The sequence below is a fragment of the Nicotiana tabacum genome, chromosome 14 (genome assembly GCF_000715075.1).
Source record: "Nicotiana tabacum cultivar K326 chromosome 14, ASM71507v2, whole genome shotgun sequence".
Lineage (NCBI taxonomy): Eukaryota > Viridiplantae > Streptophyta > Magnoliopsida > Solanales > Solanaceae > Nicotiana > Nicotiana tabacum.
The window spans coordinates 12,270,877-12,293,345 of record NC_134093.1 but is presented as its reverse complement, the minus strand read 5'-3'; the positions used below and the strand labels follow the sequence as shown (position 1 = coordinate 12,293,345).

The 22,469-nt window shown below is 36.7% G+C and overlaps 4 protein-coding genes across 4 annotated transcripts; 3 read left to right on the top strand and 1 right to left on the bottom strand.

Moving 5' to 3' along the window:
- The first annotated feature begins 9,544 nt into the window (after window positions 1–9,544).
- Window positions 9,545–11,659, top strand: LOC107806451 (inactive protein RESTRICTED TEV MOVEMENT 1-like). The gene is made up of 2 exons (XM_075229334.1): window positions 9,545–9,699; window positions 11,068–11,659. Exon 2 carries the CDS (start codon window positions 11,082–11,084, stop codon window positions 11,568–11,570), a length of 489 nt encoding a protein of 162 aa, XP_075085435.1. The 5' UTR covers window positions 9,545–9,699; window positions 11,068–11,081; the 3' UTR covers window positions 11,571–11,659.
- Window positions 11,660–12,765: 1,106 nt separating this feature from the next.
- LOC107806450 (inactive protein RESTRICTED TEV MOVEMENT 1-like) lies at window positions 12,766–13,469 on the top strand. Its single transcript, XM_016630608.2, has one exon. The coding sequence runs from the start codon at window positions 12,846–12,848 to the stop codon at window positions 13,383–13,385; it is 540 nt and encodes a 179-aa protein (XP_016486094.1). The 5' UTR covers window positions 12,766–12,845; the 3' UTR covers window positions 13,386–13,469.
- A 1,145-nt stretch (window positions 13,470–14,614) lies between these two features.
- On the top strand, window positions 14,615–16,700 carry LOC107806452 (jacalin-related lectin 25-like). The gene is made up of 3 exons (XM_075229967.1): window positions 14,615–14,732; window positions 15,551–15,827; window positions 16,502–16,700. The coding sequence occupies exons 2-3, from the start codon at window positions 15,565–15,567 to the stop codon at window positions 16,695–16,697; spliced, it is 459 nt and encodes a 152-aa protein (XP_075086068.1). The 5' UTR covers window positions 14,615–14,732; window positions 15,551–15,564; the 3' UTR covers window positions 16,698–16,700.
- A 4,078-nt stretch (window positions 16,701–20,778) lies between these two features.
- On the bottom strand, window positions 20,779–21,821 carry LOC142168812 (uncharacterized). Its single transcript, XM_075229966.1, has 2 exons — window positions 21,208–21,821; window positions 20,779–21,109 (listed from the first exon to the last, which is right to left on the bottom strand). The coding sequence occupies exons 1-2, from the start codon at window positions 21,819–21,821 to the stop codon at window positions 20,779–20,781; spliced, it is 945 nt and encodes a 314-aa protein (XP_075086067.1).
- Between the last annotated feature and the right edge of the window lie 648 nt (window positions 21,822–22,469).

Genomic DNA, 22,469 nt, shown 5'->3' with positions numbered 1-22,469 from the left:
CTACCCGAGTACCCAACTCACGCTGTACTACCCTCCAGAACCATGATGCAAACTGCGTACCCCGGTCAGAGATGATAGATACAGGTACGCCGTGAAGTCTGACAATCTCGAGAATATTGATTCAAGCCAACTGCTCGGAAGAGTAGGTAGTCATCACATGAACGAAATGAGCTGACTTGGTCAGCCTATCCACAATCACCCAAACTACATCAAACTTCCACCGAGTCTGTGGAAGTCCAACAACAATGAAATCCATAGTGATTCGCTCCCATTTCCACTCCGGAATCTCTAACTTTTGAAGCAACCCACCTGGCCGCTGATGCTCATACTTTACCCGCTGACAATTTAGGCACCGAGCTACATATTTCACTATGTCTTTCTTCATCCTCCTCCACCAGTAATGTTGCCTCAAGTCCTGATGCATCTTCGCGGCATCCGGATAAAAGGAGTACCGTGAACTGTGAGCCTCCTGGAGAATCAACTCACACAAACCATCTACATTAGGCACACATAGCCTGCCCTACATTCGTAATACATCATCATCTCCAATAGTGACTTCCTTGGCATCACTGTGCTGAACTATGTCCTTAAGGACAAGCAGATGGGAGTCATCATACTAACGCTCTCTGATACGATCATAAAGAGAAACCACAAAAGCCAAAACTCGGCTCGGCTCAGAAACATCCAGTCTAATAAACTGATTGGCCAAGGCCTGAACATCCAAGGCTAAAGGCCTTTCTGCTACCGGTAAATATGCTAAGCTGCCCAAACTCTCGGTCTTACGACTCAAGGCATCGGCTACTACATTGGCCTTTCCAGGATGATAAAGAATGGCAATATCATAATCCTTAAGCAACTCCAACCATCTCCGCTGCCGCAAATTAAGATCCTTCTATTTAAACAGATGTTGTAGACTCCAGTGATCGATGTAGACCTCACAATGGACACCGTACAAATAATGCCGCCAAATCTTCAAGGCATGAACAATAGCTGCTAACTCAAGGTCGTAGACCGGATAATTCTTCTCATGTACCTTTAACTGTGTGGACGCGTAGGCAATCACCCTACCGTCTTGCATCAGCATTACGCCGAGACTAATACGCAACGCATCACAATACACGGTATAAGACCCTGAGCCTATAGGTAATACCAATACTAGGGATGTAGTCAAAGCTGTCTTGAGATTTTGGAAGCTCCCCTCACATTCCTCGGTCCACATGAACGGAGCACCCTTCTGGGCCAATTTGATCATAGATGCAGCAATAGAAGAGAAAACCTCTACAAATAGGCGATAATACCCTGAAAACCAAGGAAACTCCGGATTTCCGTAGCTGAGGATAGTCTGGACCAACTCTGCACTGCTTTAATCTTCTTCGGATCTACCTTGATCCCTTCGCATGAAACTATGTGACCCAAAATTCCCACTGAATCAAGCCAAAATTCACACTTTGAAAATTTTGCATATAACTTCTTTTCTCTTAAAGTCTGAAGCACAGTCCTCAGGTATTGCTCATGATCTTCCCAACTCTGGGAATACACCAGAATGTCGTCAATAAACACAATGACGAAAGAATCAAGATAGGGCTGAAATACACTATTCATTAAGTGCATAAATGTTGTTGGGGCGTTGGTTAGCCCAAATGACATCACAATGAACTCGTAATGACCCTACCAAGTCCTGAAAGCAGTCTTCAGGATATCTGGCTCCCGAATCTTCAACTGATAATAGCCTGAACGTAAGTCGATCTTAGAGAACACTCTGGCACCTTGAAGCTGATCAAATAGGTCATCGATACATGGCAATGGATACCTGTTCTTCACTGTAACCTTGTTCAGCCGGCGGTAATTAATACATATCTGTATAGAACCATCCTTCTTCTTCACAAATAAGACAGGAGCACCCTAAGGCAATACACTGGGCTGAATGAAGCCCTTATCAAGCAACTCCTGTAACTGTTCTTTTAATTCTTTCAACTCTGCTGGGGCCATACGATATGGTGGAATAGAAATGAGCTAAGTGCCCGATAACAAATTAATGCCAAAGTCAATATCCCTGTCGGGTGGCATACTTGGAAGATCTACTGAAAATACATCAGGAAAATCCCTTACTACAAAAAATGACTTCACGATAGAAGTATCAATACTAACATCTCTCACATAGTCCAGATACGCATCACACCCCTTCTCAACCATTCGTTGAGCTTTAAGAAATGAAATAAACCTGTTAGGAACATGTTCCGAGGTACCTCTCCACTCTAGCCGCGGTAGACCTAGCATAGCCAACGTCACCATCTTGGCGTAACAATCAAGAATAGCGTGATAGGGCGACAACTAGTACATGCCCAAAATAAAATCGAAATCCACCATACTAAGCAACAATAAATCAGCTCTGGTCTCAAAACCACTGATAATAATTAAACACGAATGATACACGCGGTCCACAATAATAGATTCACCCACGGGTGTAAATATATAAATAGAAGAACTCAAGGAATCACGGGTTACGCTCAAATACGGGGCAAAATAAGATGACACATAAGAATAAGTGGAGCCTGGATCAAATAAGACTGATGCATCTCTATGACAAATATGAATAATACTTGTGATAACAGAATCGGATGCAACAGCCTCTGTCCTAGTAGGAAGGGCATAATATCTGGCATGGTCTCCCCCTCTAGGGAGACCTCTACCTGTCCGACCTCCACCTCTGGCTGGCTGTGCAGGTGGAGTGGCAACTGGTGCAGTAATCATGGCATGAGAAGCCTGAGGGCCCTGTGGAATGGGTGGGGCCTGAGAAATCTGTGGAGGTGCACCCCTCCTAAATCTGGGGCAATCTCTCATGATATGATGAGTGTCACCACACTCAAAACAAGCCCTCAGAGGACATGGCTACTGGGGCTGGCTCGGGCCTGATCAACTAGACTGCCCGCTGAAAGCACCCCATACAGGAGGTACAGTAGACACTGGTAGTGCATAATATGGAACCTGAGGTCTGGGATTAGCCGAAATACCACTGGAAGCTGGAAGTACTGAATAAATAGGACAATTCACATAACCTCTACCATGAAGGGCTGCAACTAGGGCACGAGAATTATTATATGTGCCAGAATCTCGGGGTCTCTTAGCTTCCCTCTCTTCCCTCTCCCGAGTCTGCATACCTTCCAATCTCCTAGCAATTGACACCATTTGTTGGTATGTGATATCCATCTCTAGCTCTCGGGCCATACTGAATCTGATACTAAGGTGGAGACCCTTAATAAATCTGCGAACCCGCTCTCGAACAGTAGAAACTAAGGCTGGCGCATGCCTAGCCAACTCACTAAATCGGACCGCATACTTTGACATGGTCATAGAACCCTGGTGCAGCTGCTCAAAATCTGCGCGCCATGCATCTCTAAGACTTTGAGGAACATACTCCCTTAAGAACATATCTGAAACTTGAGTCCAAGTGAGTGAAGATGCCTCAGCGGGACTATCCAATTCATATGCTCGCCACCACTGGTAGGTTGCTCCTCTAAACTGGAATTCCGTGAAAGAAACCTCACTGGAATCCACAATACCCATATTATGAAGGATACAATGACATTCCTCCAGAAAACCCTGAGCATCCTCTGAAGCTAAAACGTTGAAAGTGGGAGGGTGGTACTTCTTGTACCTCTCGAGCCTGAGCTGCCCCCCTCCTCCATGAAACTGTTGTCCTAATATCAAGCCAAACTAGGACAACTAGCTGCACTGGTATAACCTCTTGGGCATGGTCAACTTGGGCCCGTCGCTCTGGAGTACAGGCGGCGGGAGTCTATACTCCTCCCCCAGCCTGAGATGTGGCAGGAGCAAGTGGAATTAACCCCGCTTGAGCTAGAGTGCCAAACATGCTCAAAAACTGGGCAAGAGTCTCCTAAAGTGCAGGAGTAGTAACATGCGTCTCAGGTGCCTGCTCTCCAATTGGAGCTACTGGTGGCTCTGGTGCAGCAGCTCGTGCAGGTGCTCTGGCCACACCACATGGTTTTACTCGGCCTCTGGCTCGGCCTCTGCCCCGACCCCGGCCTCTTGCAGCTCCAACAGGGGGCACGGGTGTCTGATCATCGGATCCAGTTGTGCTTGTCCTCACCATTTGTGAGAGAATAGAAAGATAATGGTTTAGAACTTTGAAGTCAACAATTGCGCACGATAAGGAATCAAAGAAGTGGATATTTTCCTAACAGTTCCATAGCCTCCCGAAGATAAGTACATATATCTCCGTACCGATCCGCAAGACTCTACTAAACCTGCTTGTGACTCATAACACCTATGAACCTATAACTCTGATACCAACTTGTCACGACCCCAAATTCCCTCCGTAAGAAGTCGTGATGGCACCTAGTCGCTAATATTAGGTAAGCCTATCAATGCGGAATAACAATAGAAATCTGAAATAAATAATCTTCAAATTCACATAATTACAACTCCTAAAATCCGGTAGAAATAAGTCACAAGCTTCTAAGAATTTATCCTCAATGTCTCTATATATCAAGGTTTAAGGAAAATATAGAAGCAACATGATAATGACCTAAGGGGACTCCCGAGTCTGCGGACACTAGCAAATATACCTCGAAATCTTCGTACACATATAACTCATTGATGTCTGGACTGGTAAGATGTATATGGATCTGCACAAAAAGATATGCAGAAGCGTAGTATGAGTACACCACAACGGTACCCAGTAAGTGCCAAGCCTAACCTCGATAGAGTAGTGACGAGGTCAGGTCAGACCCTACTGGAAAATAAATAATGATATGGTAAAATATTTAACAATATAATAAGATTAAATGACAATGGAAATGAATCAAGTAGTATGTCACCATTTAATTACACCAAATAATGGTAATTAATACCTCGTGGAAACAAAATAGAATTCATTTCAACTTTAAGAAAATCACAACAATAACCAAATGCAATTGCAGCCATAAATCAATATCAACAAGGGCACTCCCGAGGTAACGCCTCGTTGTACCAAGTCATAAATAAGTTCACAATATCTCATTTCCTTATATCACTGCTGGAGCCTTGACATTTAATTTTAAAAAAAATATTTTTTCCCGAAATAACATCCCGCATTGTAGCCACCCTTATCACACCGCATGACTTCTAGTAGTTTCTCCTACTAGCCACGCGTATCAAGCCACGCTTATCACACCGCATGACTTCTAGTAGTTTTCCCTACTAGCCACGCGTATCAAGCCACTCTTATCTCAGCGCATGCGTTTCAACACCCAAACCTTATACCACCACATGCGTAACAATATCACAATATATCATAATTTGCACCTCAAGTGCCCAAATATTTTAATTTGCCAAAATAAATCTACAACAATATTTTTTCATAATAAAGAACTCACGGATCATGCCAAAATAATTCACGATAATATTTTTCCACAATAAAGAGGTCACGGCTCCATCACAATTAGTACGAAAATCTCACAAAATATTCAGCAAATATAATAATTCACAAATTTACTACCTTGTTTTAACTATCAAATTTTTAAATGTAAAATACTTTATTTTTTAATAATATTTGAAATTAAAGAAATTTCACCTTCAAATAATTAACCGAATAAAAGAAATCAAGTTTCAGCTAACAGGTAAAAACAATTAGCAGGAGAAGGTCAAGCAAATTTAAAGTATATAAATCAAATCAATGATGAAGAATATAATAAAATAAAATAATTTAAGTAATGCGCAACAACGATCTACATAATTTAAAAACATAATTTTTCATATTTAGCCCGTGTATACACTCGTCACCTTATGTACAGGACTTTCAACACATTAAAATTATCACATCAATACCAATCCTAAGGAAAATTTTTCCCACACAAGGTTAGACAAGTCACTTACCTCGACTTGCTCCAATTTAATCAAGTAGTATGACTTTTCCTCGACTTTCCGACTCTGATCGACTCATATCTAGTCATAATTAATTCGATATAGTCAACAAAAATTACATAATCAATTCCATAAGAAAATACTATATTTTTTAATAAAATCTGAAATTTACTCAAAAATCGCTTGTGGGGCCCACATCTCGAAATCCGGCGAAAGTTACGAAATATGAACGCCCATTCAACTACGAGTCCAACCATACATTTTTACTAAAATTCGACATCAACTTGACCTCGAAATCTCAAATTCTCATTTTGAAATCCCTAGGCCCAAATCCTCTAATTTCACCTCAAAACATGTAATCTATTAGAAATATTCAATGATAATCCAATATAATTGACTAACAATAATCACATGTGACTTACCTTAAGTTTCTTAATGAATTCTCTTTGAAAAATCGCCCAAAATCGTGTTGAAAATGTCCAAAATGACAAAAATGTTGGAACCCCTCTGTTTTGCAATCTGTCAGAGCATTCGCACATGCGATGCACGTGACCGCATCTGTGCTTTCGCAAATGCTAAGGCCTCCCTCGCTTCTGCGGCTAGCTTCGCTTCTGCGATCCCTCGTCCGCATCTGCGGTCCCACATATGCGGTATTTTCCTTCGCATCTGTGGCCGCTGCTCCACTCCTCCTTTTTCCGCTTCTGCGCTCCCACGCTCACTTCTGCGAGCTCGCACCCGCGAGCCGAATTTCGCAGGTGCGGTTGTATCAGTAGACAACAAGAAGTTTCAATTGTTCTAAGTCCAAATTTGATCCGTTAACCATCCGGAACACGCCCGAGCCCCTCGAGACCTCAACCCAAATATATCAACAAATCCTAATGCATCATACGAACTTAGTCGAGTCTTCAAATCACATCCAACAACACTAAAACACGAATCACACATAGATTCAAGCCTAATGAACTTTGAAACTTTCAATTTCTACAAACGACGTCTGAACCTATCAAATGAAGTCCGATTGACCTCAAATTTTGTACGCAAGTCATAAATGACATAACGGGGCTATGAAAATTTTTAGAACTGGATTCCGACCGCGATATCAAAAAGTCAATTCTCCGGTCAAACTTCTAAACTTAAATTCTTATTTTAGCCATTTCAAGCCTAATTTAACTACGGGCCTCCAAATAATTTTTCGGACATGCTCCTAAGTCCAAAATTACCATATGGAGCTATTGGAATCATCAAAATTTTATTCCGTGATTGTTTACACATCGGTCGACATCCACCCTACCTTTTTCAACTTAAGTTTTAAACTTTAGAACTAAGTGTTCCACTTTATTCTAAAAATTTCATCGGACCCGAACCAATTGCCCCAGCAAGTCATATAACAGTTATAAAGTACAGAATGAGCATTAAATAGGGGAACGAGGCTACAACTTTTAAAACGACTGGATGAGTCGTTACATGCCAATAGGAATTTATCCACGTGGCTTTGCGGATACGAGTAATTATTTCGTCCAAGGTCAGACCCATTCATTTTTCCTTTTCGGATAAATTTTTTTTAATTGTCGTTTACATATGCTTTATTATTTTAAAAAAGATTCTCTATGCATAATCATATGCTGCATGTGAAAGTAAGGAATTTGACGAAAAATAAATGGATGATTCCCTTGCGCATAAATGGCCGATAATGATAAAATAAAACAGACTTACAATTTTAACCTCCATTGAAGATAATTCATCAATGTTAATAAGATATTTCAGTATCAAATAGCTATCGTTAATTACTGAACAATAATTCTATCATAAAATATAAACATATCTCTCCAATTCAAAATATTGATCGACTTTTTTTATCATTAAAAATAGATTTCACATTAAATAATAATTTTTCTAATATAAAGAGTTAAAAAAGAACTGATATTTTAGGCTCAATAAACAAGAAACTCCCGATCCCTTACTTTCCCGATTCTTTTAATATCTTTAATTTTTTTTATAACTCAAATCCATTAATATAATATATGTTTGTATGATTTTAAAAAAAAATTATATTTATTGGTATGAGGTACACGTGCAAAGCGCGTACCCTAAAACTAGTACTATATTAAAAACACGAACACTCTTAGCGAAATTTAATTCGCCCTTTTTACCCTTTAAAAATAGAGTTCTCACTTGACAAAATAGTCATTTTAATTATTGTTTTAATATTTAAAATAGTCATTTAATATTACTAGAAATCTTTCCTTATTTAAAATATATAAGACTCTTAATATTTAGAACTTTAAACGTAATAAAATTTTTACCTTATTTAAATTATTTCCTCATTTGAATTAACATACTTTTCATATTGAGATAATATAAATTATATTTTTTGATGGGCGTGGAACTCACTTGAGGGACAAAGAGTAGGTTTATTATTCAAAATTTCGAATCAAAAGATCCAAAAGCAATTAGTTATGTATTTTATTTTGAATTTAATTTTGATAGAATTAGTTTTGAAATTTTTAAAAAGAATTCCTTGATTTTAAATTTTTGTTGTCATACTTCGTGTATATTCTGACTCATGATTATATTTAATTATTAATATAACTATGAAACTCTGTGAAAAATATCAGTATTAATAGTAAGATTCTCATGATAAAGCCATCGAAATAATAAAAGAGATCGTATGTCAGCAAAATTATTCGTGAAGAGGTAATATTCAATCTGTTGAATTCAAGTACCATCACTAAATATTATCAATGAATAGCTTTTAATTAGTTAACTATAATTCGCTCTTATAATTCAAAATATTAAAATTATATGCAGATAAAAATAGATATTACAAACACTATTATAATAGTTTATCTGAATGCACATTGCATGAAATGTTAATATAGATATTACAAACACTATTATAATAATTTATCTGAATGCACATTACATGAAATGTTAATAGAATTTTTTACACCTTTTGAGAATTATATTGCATAACGACACTTTCATGTTGGTTAAGATAATAATAATAAATATTAATTTTTTGCCTTAATGTTTATGACAATCATTTTATTTTCTTCCACAAACACATGTAGTTGGGTTTAAACAATACCTATCCGATTAAATTGTTCGTATGATAGTCAAACCTAATAATATGGAGTCTTTTTTTATTTTTTGTATTGTTCAGTTTGATTTCCAGTAAGATATAAGATGAAATTATATTATGTATTTGAGCAAATAGAATTTATTCTTTAAAGACATGAAGAATATAATATTGCTACAAGATATATTTGAGTACGAGTTAGCATATTATCTGTCATGTCGAGCAACTAAAGCAAATGCACAATTTATATGTCAAAATCATGATAAGACATTAGAATATTGTTACAAGATATATTTGAGTACAAGTTAGCATATTATCTGTCGTGTTTCCCTTTTATACTTCTCTTAAGAAAATATTAAATACGAGAGATTTTTGATTGTTTTACTCTTATTTATGTCTTAGATATAATTTCTTTTTATTTAATATTTATTCATAATTGAGATATTTGCAGTCTTCGAGAATAATTAATATCAAGGAAAAAATAGAAAAAAATAATTAATTTAATCTTGAACATCTAAAATGTCAAATAAAATAATTTGAGAAAACTATTTTTAGAAATTAAGACGGATAATTTGAGACAGGGAAAGTGCATTTTTTTAATTGATTCTTGCTGACCTTGTTTTGCTCCCTTTTTGTCTTAAATTTAAATGGAGTGACAAAGATTCTTACCTTTCCCAAATTCATCTCTCCCGTAAAAGAGAAAACCCTCCCCTGCTGCTCACCGATAACCACTTCATCTTCAGTCCTTCACTGTAACTGTAAGTCTCTCTCTTGTTTATTTTCTGCTGCTATTTCTTTCTCTTTTTGTTTATTTGAAAATTTTGGTATTTGGGTTTCTCTGAAAATCTAAACTTTCTGCAGGTAAATTATAGACTATTAGTATCCTTTTTATTTTCCTTTATTCAATTCAAATTTGATTTTTCTTTTATTTTTGCGATTTTTTATTAATGCTTTATTGTGTTAATCCGAAGATTGTTCTGTTGTATCTCTGAAATGATTATATTTGTGTTAGCCTTTTTTTGTTATTTTTGTTTAAATGTGTGCTAGAGCGGTCTTTCATGGTCAAAATAAGCTTTTTGTTGCTTTATGTTTGTTGTTGATGGTGTTCATTTGAAGTTTAATTTTTCAAGCTTTATTCAAATTTCTACTGAAAATATGTATGACATCCGAGTTGGATTGACTTGGAGGAAAGTGTTTCTAGTCCTTGTAAATTAGTGTTATCAAAGGCAAAAAATGCAAAAAAGCTCTAAGGTCTTTGGGGGCTTTAAGCGCAAATGAAGCATGTACTTTAATGAAGAAAGGCGCAATTGGAGAAAAGCTACAAATATTAATGCGTAGTCCAAGGCTAATATCTATAAGCATGAGAATACCAAATATATGGACCAAGAAATTGAAGAAAATTTACGATAAAGTGAAATATCAACTGTTTAGTGCTGCGTCTTCCGGATTACGCTCGTTAGCAAGGAAAAGTATACCTTAGAGCGTTGATGACAACACTGAAGCGTCCGTTAAGCGAGGCGAAACGCTCAACATATTTTGAGTATGATTCAATTAGTACCCTAGTGTAACTACCATTTTGACATGTAAGACTATTTGGGAACTTAATTTTGGTCGTTAAATAAAGAGTTTAAGCTATATATGCTTATAGTTTTTACACAATCAGCGGAATCTGACTAGTTATAGCAAGTTATATCATGTTTGATATGAAATGTTGTCTGTTATTGTAGGTCGACTTAACCTATAACCTAATAGTGTAAAATTGTTTTTAACTTTGAAACCGTGCATACAGAACATAAACTTATAAAAATTAAAATTAGGTTTAAACTTCTCTTCGAGCTCCCTCCTGCAGTCTTGGACCTTTTTATCAGCTTCACTCTTGGACTAGATATTGTTTTTATTAAATCAATAGGGATGCATTCAATATTGAAAACTGTAATTCAACCACCAAAACTAAATTGAAAGAGAGAAACTAGGCATCAGACTCCTATTTTGAGATAGAAGAACGAATGTACCAACGAGTGACAATAAAAAGGATCCGAGTGCTAATATATCTGACTCAAAAACTTTTAGAAGTTGTAATTGACTACTCTATTTGTATATAACTTGATTTTTCAACTACTACGCAGAAAGAAGAGAGAATATGGATATGATCAAAGTTGGCCCAGCGGGAGGAAATTGTGGAACCATTTGGGATGAAAAGGGACGAGACCAAGTTGGTGGGATTATTGTTTCCTACAGCAAAGACAAAGTTCTGTCACTTCAGTTCTTTTTCCATGAAAATGGCAACTTAGTTCAGTCAAACAAGCATGGTGTTGATCAATGTCAAAACTTTTATGCAGTTTTCTTTGATTATCCATCAGAGTTTCTTACTTCCTTAAGTGGTTCCTACATATGCACGGGGTACGCTACAGTTTTGGAAACTATAAAATTTTGCACCAACAAGGGTTCCTATGGACCATTTGGGCGTACCCTGCCTTCAAATGGTGCCATGAACTTCAACTTTGAGATAGGAAATCATCGTTTTTTTGGTGGTTTTCATGGCCACAACAATAGCTGTGGCGTTGAGAGTATTGGGATATATGTGAAGCCCATCATACCCTCCATGAAAAAATTGAGAATCCAGAAGTGAAGGTTGAAAAGGGAAGAAGATTAACTCATGATATAAACTCACCTTCTGGTAATTAATTTCCAACTGAAATAATTAGTCTTATTTAATTACTCTCTGCTTATTTGGTTTTACCTTTGCACTATTGATCTACTGATTGGTGCATGGTTATTATGTAAGGATTATCTTTTAAGTATTTTATTAAAAAAGTTAAGATGGTAAAGCCCCATCCTCTATGTCAGTGAGGTACATCACCTGCAATTTTGATTGCAGAATGTCATCTCCATGTTTCGATAAAAACTGTCCTCAAGATCTTTTAATTTAGTCAATTCTGTTGTAATGCTAAGCCCTTTTGGTTTAGGTATCAAATTCTATGGGAGAGCTCTCCCATATTCAGTTTGAGCTGTTTTAGTGGGCGTTTAGACATAAGAATTGTAAAATTTCGAAAAAATAAGTTTTTTTTCAAGATAAAATGATATTTGAAAATTAAAGTTGTGTTTGGACATGAATATAACTTTGGGATGTTTTTGTATTTTTGTGAGTGATATGAAGTGAAAATTTTGAAAAATAGCTTTTTGGAATTTTTTTTCAATTTTTTTTAAAATTTATTTTCAAGTAAAAATCGAAAATTTCATAGCCAAACACTGATTTCGAAAAATAATGGAAAAAGTTTCGAAAAAAAGGAAATTTGTTTTACGGCCAAAGAGCCCTTAGATCCTCCGCAGTTGGACTAATCTAATATATATATGTGTGTGTGTGTGTTCAATTTCAAATCTTGACATAATGTTCTATTCCATTTTCAAATTTCTAAAATGGCTAAATTTGTGTAAACTAGTGAAAGAAAAATGTTCTAATAGCATCTATTCCCAGATTCCCAATCTTAGCCCATTCACTCCTAAGATATTCCTTTTTTTTTTGGAGCAAAAGGACCGAAAATCTTTAAAATAAGCTTTTAAAATTCTCTAGATGCTTCCTCCTGCAGTCTTGGGGGTACATAATGATATTAATTATCAAAAGAAGAATTTAAGATAATGAAAACTGAAATTCATTGAACTTCCAAAATTAAAGTGAAAAAGAAACAAAGCGTCAAAGTACTCCTATTATTTCGAGATATATAGAAGAACAAAAGTCCTAACGTGTGACAAATGAAAAGGCTCTGAGTGCTAATTAATACGACTCAAAAACTTCTTAAGTAGGAGTTGAAACTCTTCTATATATATAACTTGATCTTATATATGAACATAAAAAGTACTACAAGATCTTCCAACTATTCCAATTCAGATATTATTACAAGAGAATATGGATATGATCAAAGTTAGCCCAGTGGGAAAATGTGGTAGACACATTTGGGACGAAAAGGGACGTGACCAAATTGCTGGAATTTTTATTTCCTACGCCGAAGACATAGTTTTTTCACTTCAGTTCATGTTCTATGAGAATGGCGACTTAATTATGCCTGGAAAACATGGTAGTAGATCCCATAATCAGCGCGGAGACTATTGCGCAATTGTCTTTGATTATCCATCAGAATTTCTTATTTCGATCGGTGGTTCCTTCGAACAAATGAATAAAAAGCTTACAGTTTTGAGTTCAATTAAATTTGGCACCAACAAAGGTTCTTATGGACCATTTGGTACACCTTCTACTGAAAATGTGGATAAGACTGATTTCTTCAACTTTCAGATAGGAAATTATCGTCTTTTTGGTGGTTTTTATGGAAGTCAGAATGACGATAGTATTGAGAGTATTGGTTTCTATGTCAAAGCCATCCCATCCTCTATTATCAATTTGAAAGATTCTACAGTGAATGTTAAAAAGGAAAAAGATGAAGAAGATTAACTATGTTCGTATTGTTTACTCATTTGGTTTTACGTTTACGTAATAGAGCATCTGATTCGTGTTTGGTTATTATGTACGCTTTATTTCCTAGATCCAGTTTTGTTATTACAAAGAAAAAAAAAGGGTAGTGTACGATGTCTTTTATCACAATTTATTCCAGCAATTCACATTTTTTAATTCTTGGTAGTATTTATTTCATCCATCATATTTTACCGAATATTAGTCGCCCTAAGCAGCATAATATATTGGTCCAGCATAATATGCTGGAAGTTCATAAACAGATGCTCCAATCTCTAGTATATTATGCTGGAACTTTTCGTGTGTTGGAATTCCAGCATAATATGCTGGAAGTTAATACACATGTGCATCAATCTCCAGTATATTATGCTGGAACTTTCCGTGTTGCAGCAAAATAGTAATTATTTTTTAATGACTTTGCAAACGCTGGCTATTTTCCAATTACCAGTCCGAAAACTGACTTGCCCGTGCTATTTTCATCGATTGATTGGATCATTTTTTTTTATAGAGTGATGGAGATCCTGATGAGATCATAAAATGTCTACATATTACCTTAAAAATCGTTTATATATTATTTATAATCATCTAAGTAATGTCCGATTGATCTCTCATTAATCATTACCAGGATTATTTTTTTTATAAAGTTTGAGATCCCGATGAAATCATAAATGGCCTATGTGTTTTATAAAAATCGTTCATATATTATTTAAAATCGTTTAAGCGATCTCCGTGGATGGCTTATTAGTTATAATTAACCTTTAAAATTCAAACAAAAGAAATTTCTAATTTTATTTGTTGCACTGAACAATTAATGGGGAGTGGGGACGATAGTTCACCTTTCTCTTTTTTTTTTTTCATTATTTAATTCTTTTATTGCTTCTTGCTGACTTAGCGGGCGTTTGGACATAAGAATTGTAAAATTCGGACAAAAGTAAAAAATATTTTTAAGTGAAAATTGTATTTGAAAGTTAAAGTTGTGTTTGGACATGAATACAATCTTGGGTTGTTTTTGAATTTTTGTGTATGATTTGAAGTGAAAAGTTTGAAAAACATCCTTTGGAGTTTTTCAAATTTTTGAAAAAATTGCGAAATTCATCTTCAAGCGAAAATTGAAAATTTTATGGTACTGATTTAGAAAAAGTGAATTTATCCTTTAAAAAAAATGAAAAAGTTTGTTCGGCCAAATAGCCCCTTACTTTAAATAGTATAACAAAGTTTCTTACTTTCCCCAAAATCATCTCTCTCCCGTAAAAGAGAAGCCCCTCCCCTTTCTTACTTTCCCCATCGCCTTGCCGCTGCTGGCTGCAGCAGCCACCAATCACTGTAACTGTAAGTCTCTCTTCTAATTCTTTCTCTTTGTTTAATTCAAAATCTTCGTACTTGGGTTTCTCTTAAAAATCAAAACTTTACTTCTTTCATGATCAAAATAAGCTTTTAAAGCTTTTTGTTGCTCTGTGATTGTTGTTGATGGGTGTTCATTTGAAGTTTAAATTTTCAAATTTAATTCAAATTTCTACTTGAAAATGTGCATGTCATCCGAATTCAATTGAACTTATAACTTGTAGTAAAGTGTTTCTAGTTCTTGTATATCCTATTTGGACCATGTAAATAGCTAAATGTCAACATTCAAAGTAGTTGGCACGCAGAATATCCAAATCCTAGATTCATATATCGTCCCAATTCAGTTGCATTCATTCCTAATTAAGAACTATTTGATGGAGAAAATTAAATGAATTCCCGATGCCAACGATTCAATTAGTACCCTAGTGTAACTACCATTTTTGAAATGTAAGCTATTTGGGAACTTAATTTTGGTCGTTAAATAAAGAGTTTTAAGCTATATATGCTTATAGTCTTACTAGCTATAGCAACTTATAGCTATAGCAACTTATATCATGTTTGATATGAAATGTTGTATGTTATTGTAGGTCAACTTAATCTAATATTATAAAAGTTTTTTTTAACTTTGTAGCAGTGCGTACAGAACATAAACTAAAAAATAAATTAAATTAGCTTTAAACTTCTCTTTAAGCTCCATCCTGCACTCTTGAATCTTTCCGAATGGTGTCCGAGTTCTCAAAAACTTTTAGAAGTTGAAATGAACTTCTTTATCTGTTTGACTTGATCTTCCAATTATGACTACTCAGAAAGAAGAGAGAATATGGATTTGATCAAAGTTGGCCCAGTGGGCGGACAAGCTGGATCATTTTGGGATGAAAAGGGACGAGACCAAGTTGCTGGGATTTTTGTTTCCTACAACAAAAACGCAGTTGAGTCACTTCAGTTCCTATTCTATGAGAGTGGAAACTTAGTTCTGTCAAACAAACATGGTGTTTTTTATCACACTCAAAAAAACTTTACTGTATTAGTACTTTTTTCTTTCTTTAGGGAGCAACACAAAAAAGGGTCTTTTTTGCATATATAGTACTCCCTCTGTTCCAGTTTATGTGAACCTGTTTAACTGGGCACGGAGTTTAAGAAAAAATAAAGACTTTTGAAATTTGTGGTCCTAAACAAGTCAAAAAGGGGCCTAGAGTATTTGTGTGGTTTTAAAAGCTTTTCACTAAGGGCAGAATTGAGAGTTTAAGCTAAAGTGTTTCCAAATTTAGAAATGAGTCATTCTTTTTGGAACGGACCAAAAAAGAAATAGGTTCACATAAACTGGAACGGATGGAGTAGTAGTTCAAAACAGTAGAAAGAAGACTGAATGGATAACTAATACATGATCCCTGGAAATTAGAGTGAAGACAGCGTTCACTTAATGAGTAGTAACATCAATGAGTGCTCAATGTGTGGACATGAGGTTGTTTTCTATCATATAAAAAATGAAAAATGAGTGCTCCCTTTTATGTGTGTCGTTGTTGGGTTGAGTGGAGATGAAAAAAATGAAAACTTGCCCTGAGTCGTGTAGAATGCTTTATCCAACAAAACTGTGAATCCTTTTACTAACTGTCAAGAATACTGCCAATTGAATAAGTCATTTTTGAATCATACTATGCAGTTGTCTTTGATTATCCATCAGAGTTTCTTACTTCGATAAGTGGTTAACACGGAAAATTGAGCCACGACCCTAGAGTTTTGAAAGCTATAAAATTTAGCACCAATAAGGGTTCCTATGGACCATTTGGGTGTACCCGACCTTCAATTGATGCCAGGGACTTCAACTTTCAGATGGAAAACCGTCGTCTTTTTGGTGGTTTTCATGGCAGCGAGAATGGCTATGGTGTTGAGAGTATTGGGATCTATGTGAAGCCCATCATACCCTCCATGATCAACTTGAGAATCCATGAGTGAAGGTTGAAAAGGAAGAAGATTAACTCATGATATAAACTCATCTTCTAGTTATTAGTTTCCAACTGATATAGTTCTGGTGTTCATTGACCTAGCAAAAGTCTACGAGAAAGTCCCAAGGGAGATTTTATGGGGATGTTTGGAAGCTAGATGTGTTAATGTAGCTTGCACTAGGGTGATCAAGAACATGTATGATGGAGCTAAGACTCGAGTAAGGACTGTGGGGGAGACTCGGAACACTTTCTAGTGTCTTATTTTACTCTGCTTATTTGGTTTTACTTTTGCACAGTCGATCTACTGATTGGTGCATAGTTATTATGTAAGGATTAACTGTTACAAACTGGAATCGACATGGATTTGAAAAGAGGCTAACTAGGGCTTGAAGTTTCATAGAGAAAGAGAAAGAATGAGCCGATCTTTTATTTCTTATCTCTACAAAAATAAAACGTTTCTTTCTATACAAAATAGAATGTGGGCCATTATTTATATGACCCGACTCAGTCCACTAAAGCTATAAATAAAACATGGGCCAAGACCAAATATACTAAGTACACTAACTAGCCCACATCAGTACAATTACTAAACTCAACACCCCCTTCAAATTGGAAGGTGGTAACACACCCAACTTGCTGATATGTAGATGATGGACTGTCCGAGGTAGAGGTTTGGTGAGAATATCAGCCATTTGAGTAGAGCTGGAAGTGTGCAGTAGAGAGATCAAGCCATCACCCAGCTTGGTGCGCACAAAGTGACAATCCAACTCTATATGCTTGGTCCGCTCATGGAAAACAAGATTCTTAGCAATGTATATGGCAGTCTGGTTATCACAGTAAACAGGAATAGAAGAAAGATTAGTAAGCCCAAAGTCAGATAAGAGTTTAGAGAGCCAGGTAACCTCAGCCACAACTTTGCTCAAGGACCTATACTCAGCCTCAGCTGAGGATAGGGATACAACAGGTTGTTTCTTGGACTTCCAGCTGACCAAACTGCCACCCAGGATGATACAAAAACCAGTCACTGACCGTCTAATATCATGACAAAAACCACAATCACTGTCATAATAAACTTGAAGAGAAAGATCAGAGGAGTTGTTGAAGAACAACCCAAAATCAGAAGCCCCTTTCAAGTACCTCAAGAGGTGCAAGGCAACTTTCATATGAGGAACACAAGGATGTTGCATGAATTGGCTCAGATGTTGTACAGAAAATGACAAATCTGGTCTGGTATGTGTTAAACAATTTAACTTGCCAATCAAACTCCTATACAACTTACGACTGGGTAAAGGATCACCCACACTAGCCTTCAATTTTTCATATAGCTCAAGATGGCAAACCACAGGAGAAGATATATCAGAATAAAATTCTCTCAGGAGATCATGAAGGAACTTTCTCTGATAGAGTAAGACACCTGATGTAGTGTACAAAACCTCAATACCAAGAAAATAATTCAACAATCCTAAGTATTTGATTTTGATCTGATTATGCAAGAAGTCTTTCAAAGAATAAATTTCATCTAAATAAGTCCCAGTAAGAACTATGTCATCTACATAAACAACCAAGATAACAAGAGAATCCCCGAACCCTTTAGTAAACAAAAAGCAATCATTTAAGGAGTGAGCATAACCTCTAGACTGTAAAGCATGGGAAAGTTTGGCATACCACTGCCTGAAAGCTTGCCTTAGCCCATAGAGAGATTTCTGCAACTTACACACAAGGGTATCACATGAAGAAGTGGAGGGAACAAATAAACCAAGAGGAAGTTTCATCTACACTTCCTCATCCAAATCACCATGCAAGAATGCATTGTTGACATCTAGTTGAAAAAGAGGCCACTTCCTTTTGACTGCTATAGCAATAAGAGCCTTAACAATAGGCATTTTCACAACAAGAGAGAAAGTTTCTTGAAAATTAACCCCCTCAACCTGAGTATCGCCCCTAACCACCAACCTAGCCTTGTACCTCTCATTAGTGCCATCACCTTTATATTTAACCTTGTACATCTATTTGCAGCCTATGAGTTTCTTACAATGGGGCAATTCAACAATTTTTCAAGTTTGATTTGCTTCTAAAGCCTCAAACTCTTTCCTCATGGCATCATGCCACTCAGGGACAAGAGCTGCCTGAGAATAAGTGAAAGGCTTGGGAACATACTGCTGACTAAAATGAGAATTAGAGGAAACAAAACTGGAGTCTAAGGATGAAGAGTGACATACATAACTCTTAAGGTAAAAAGGCTGCTTATGCACCCTAGTAGATCTTCTGAGTGTAGGAGGAGAATAGGGACATGGAGGTAGAGGAGGAGAAGAGGAAGGAGCAGAAACAAATGAAGAAGGAAAAGCTAAAGAGACAGAAGAGGATGAAAGGGGAGAGATAGGAGAAGAAGAAGAAGAAGTATAAACAAGAGTAAGCAAGGGAGAACCATGACCAGTGGGTGATGAAGTAGGAGATGAAGAAGGAACATAAGATGAAGTAGAGGGAAAATCATCAGAACATGCAGAAAAAGGAAAAGGACAAATGCTGGGAGTACCAGAAGAAGATTGAAGAAATGGGAAAATGTGCTCATGAAAAACAACATCTCTAGATACAAGGCAAGAGTTAGTTTCCAGGTTATACAGTTTGTAGCCTTTCTTAGCAAAAAGGTACCCCAAGTATACACAAGACAAAGCTCTAGGCTGAAACTTGTCCTTATATGTTTTAGGAACAGTAGAGTAGCAAAGACACCCAAATACCCTAAGGTGAGAATAACTAGGAGGTTTACCATATAAGAGTTCATAAGTGCTTTTGTGATTTAGTAAGGGAGAGGGGAACCTGTTGATCAAATAAGTAGCAGTCGAGACACAATCTCCCCAAAATTTAATAGGTAGGTAGGATTGAAAGAGTAGGACCCTGGCAGTTTCAAGCAAATGCCTATGTTTTCTTTCCACCACTCCATTTTATTGTGTAGTGTGCGGACAAGAAGTTTGATGCATAATGCCTTTAGCAGAGAAAAGTTGAGATCCAGATAAACTAGACCGTAACTCCAATGCATTATCACTCTTAACAGTTTGCACCTTAGAAAGAAAATGGGTTTCTACCATGGTAATGAAAGCCTTTAAAAGTCCAAAAGCATTGTTCCTGGCACCCGGTAAGTGAGTCCAAGTAGCTCTAGTATAGTCATTAACAATGGTCACGAAATATTTTGATCCATCATAAGTGGGGGCATGGTAAGGGCCTCGGGTATCAATGTGGATTAATTGAAATGGTGCAACAGTTTGTATTAAACTATCAGGGAATGATAATCTGGTTTGCTTAGCCAGTGGACAAACAGGGCAAGTAAAAGATTGTTTAGAAGATAATTTGGCATTACAATCAGAAATACATTTCATCTTAGATAAAGGCAAGTGACCAAGTCTATAATGCCAAACAACATCCTTTTTATTGACTTTATTCAGTAGTGCATGATCACTATGTACATGTGCATCATAAAACATATTTGCATCAACAGGAGAAACATTGGAACATTCAACAGGAGAAACATTACAAGGAATGGAACAAAGGATTATACAAGAAGTAGAAGAATCACAAGAGAAGGATGTTGCAGGAAGTTGAAAGAGCTTGTAAAGTTCATTTTCTGGTCTACCAAGTACCACTGGCTTCTTCAGTGAAGGGCCCTGAAAAGTGCAGCCAACATTGGTAAACTGAACAAGATGACCAAGTCTAGCAACTAATTTGTAAACAGAAATTAGATTATAATGGAATGACAGAACATATAGGACATTGTGGAGTATTAAATCGGGGGACAAAGTCAAAGAACCAATATTAGTGACCTTAACTTTATACCCATTGGGAAGTGAGACAAGATAAGGAATTGGAAGAGTTTGAATATTGAAAAGAAGAGATTTGTCAGAATCTATAATCCATACTATGTTCTCTATTTTAGTAAGCAAACAGGTTTTGAACAGACTACTTTCAGGCATTAACTCACCGGCAAAGTTGGCTGAAGCCAAGAGATTTAGAGTGGAGCTTGAACTAGACAGGTGTGACTGCTGCAACAACATCATTAATTGGGAATACTTCTCTTTAGTCAAACCATGCACTGCAGACAATTATTCAGATTGAGATTTGGGCTGGTCAACAGAACCCCCAGAAGCACCAAGTAAACCAGATCTGTCCACTTCAGTATTGGCAACCATTTTCCTTGGACAAGCAATTTTGGAGAATTTGAAGTTTGGAGGAAAACCATGCAATTTGTAGCACTTTTCAATAGTATAGCCAGGCTTTTTACAGTATTTGCATATAAGAGAAGGTTTAGGAGGATCAAAGCTGACTTTTGAATGAAAATTCTGCTGGGAGACACCAACATTAAATAAGGCAGAACTTGAGGAAAAGTGAGAGGCAGAAGAAACTTGTCTCTGCTTTTCATCACTCAGCAATATGCTGTATACAATGTTTATGGAAGGAAGAGGCTTTAACATAATGAAGTTGCTCCTAATTTTAAGGTAGGTCTCATTGTGTCCTATCAAGAATTGATGCACCTTTTGCTCCTCTTCAGCCTTTTTATTTCCTCCACAAGTAAAACACTCGGATGGTTGACAAAGATAGAGGCTATTTCATCCCATAGCTGTTTGATTTTATTAAAATAGGAGGCAATATCCAAGGATCCCTGGGAAGTATGTGCTAGATCTTTCTTTAATTCAAAAATTCTAGCACCATCAGCTTTCCCATATCTCTCTTCTAATTCATTCCAGATATCTTTGGCAAGTTCTGAGTATTCAACACTACGAGAGATTTCCTTAGTGAGAGAATTGGTTAGCCAGGATACCACCAAGTCATTACAACGTTGCCACTGTCTGGCAAAAGGAGAACCAACATGAGGTCTCTCAGTAGTCCGATTTATAAAATCTAGTTTATTGCGCACAGATAAGGCAACCAGTATATTCCTTCGCCAATTACCATAACATGTACTATCGAAAGGAATAGAGACTAAATAAGCTCCTAAGGTATCTGAGGGATGTACATAGAGAGGGTGACAGGGATGAGTAAAATCATCAGGATGAAAAGCAGTGTAGCGAGCAGAGGAGTTAATTGGAACAAATGAGGACTCGGAAACACTTTTGGTTGCAACAAGAGTAACAGTACCAATTGTCATTTTACTCGAACAATATCAACTAGATAGACATGCAAGTGAGATCATAGAATCTGACAATGAAAACAAAAATAGAGATGAAACGATGTTACCAATTCTTTCGCAACTGGAAAGACACGGCCTTGAGATAAAAAAACGAAGGAAATACCAAGCGGAAGCCAAAACCCTAGAATCCGATGAGAGTCCAACTGATAAGTCCTTACTGTCTCAATCGCTTGTAGGAATCAGAAGGATAAGACGAGATATCAACGAACAGATGAAAAATTTGAAGTACCAAACACCGAAAATTTGGGGCACTTCTTCTCCTTATTTAACTTTCAAGTGGGAGAGGACTTCCATAGAGTGATTTATGTTAACTCCTGCTACCTTAGCTTTGAACCAGCTTCTTCAATCCTGCTACTCTTTTCCCTTTATATAGCGGGGGTAGCTTGCTTCCAAGTCACTGGTCGGAATCAGATAAGGAACAAGAGAGAGAAGCACCCTAGGAATCAGAAAATGCCTCTGATGAGAGAACTCAAACAAAACTCCAGCGAGAAATTATAGGGGTAACATCGGACGATAGCCAAGGACGAGCTCTATCATAATCCAAGCTCTGATACCATGTTACAAGCTGGAATCGACATGGATTTGAGAATAGGCTAACTAGGGCTT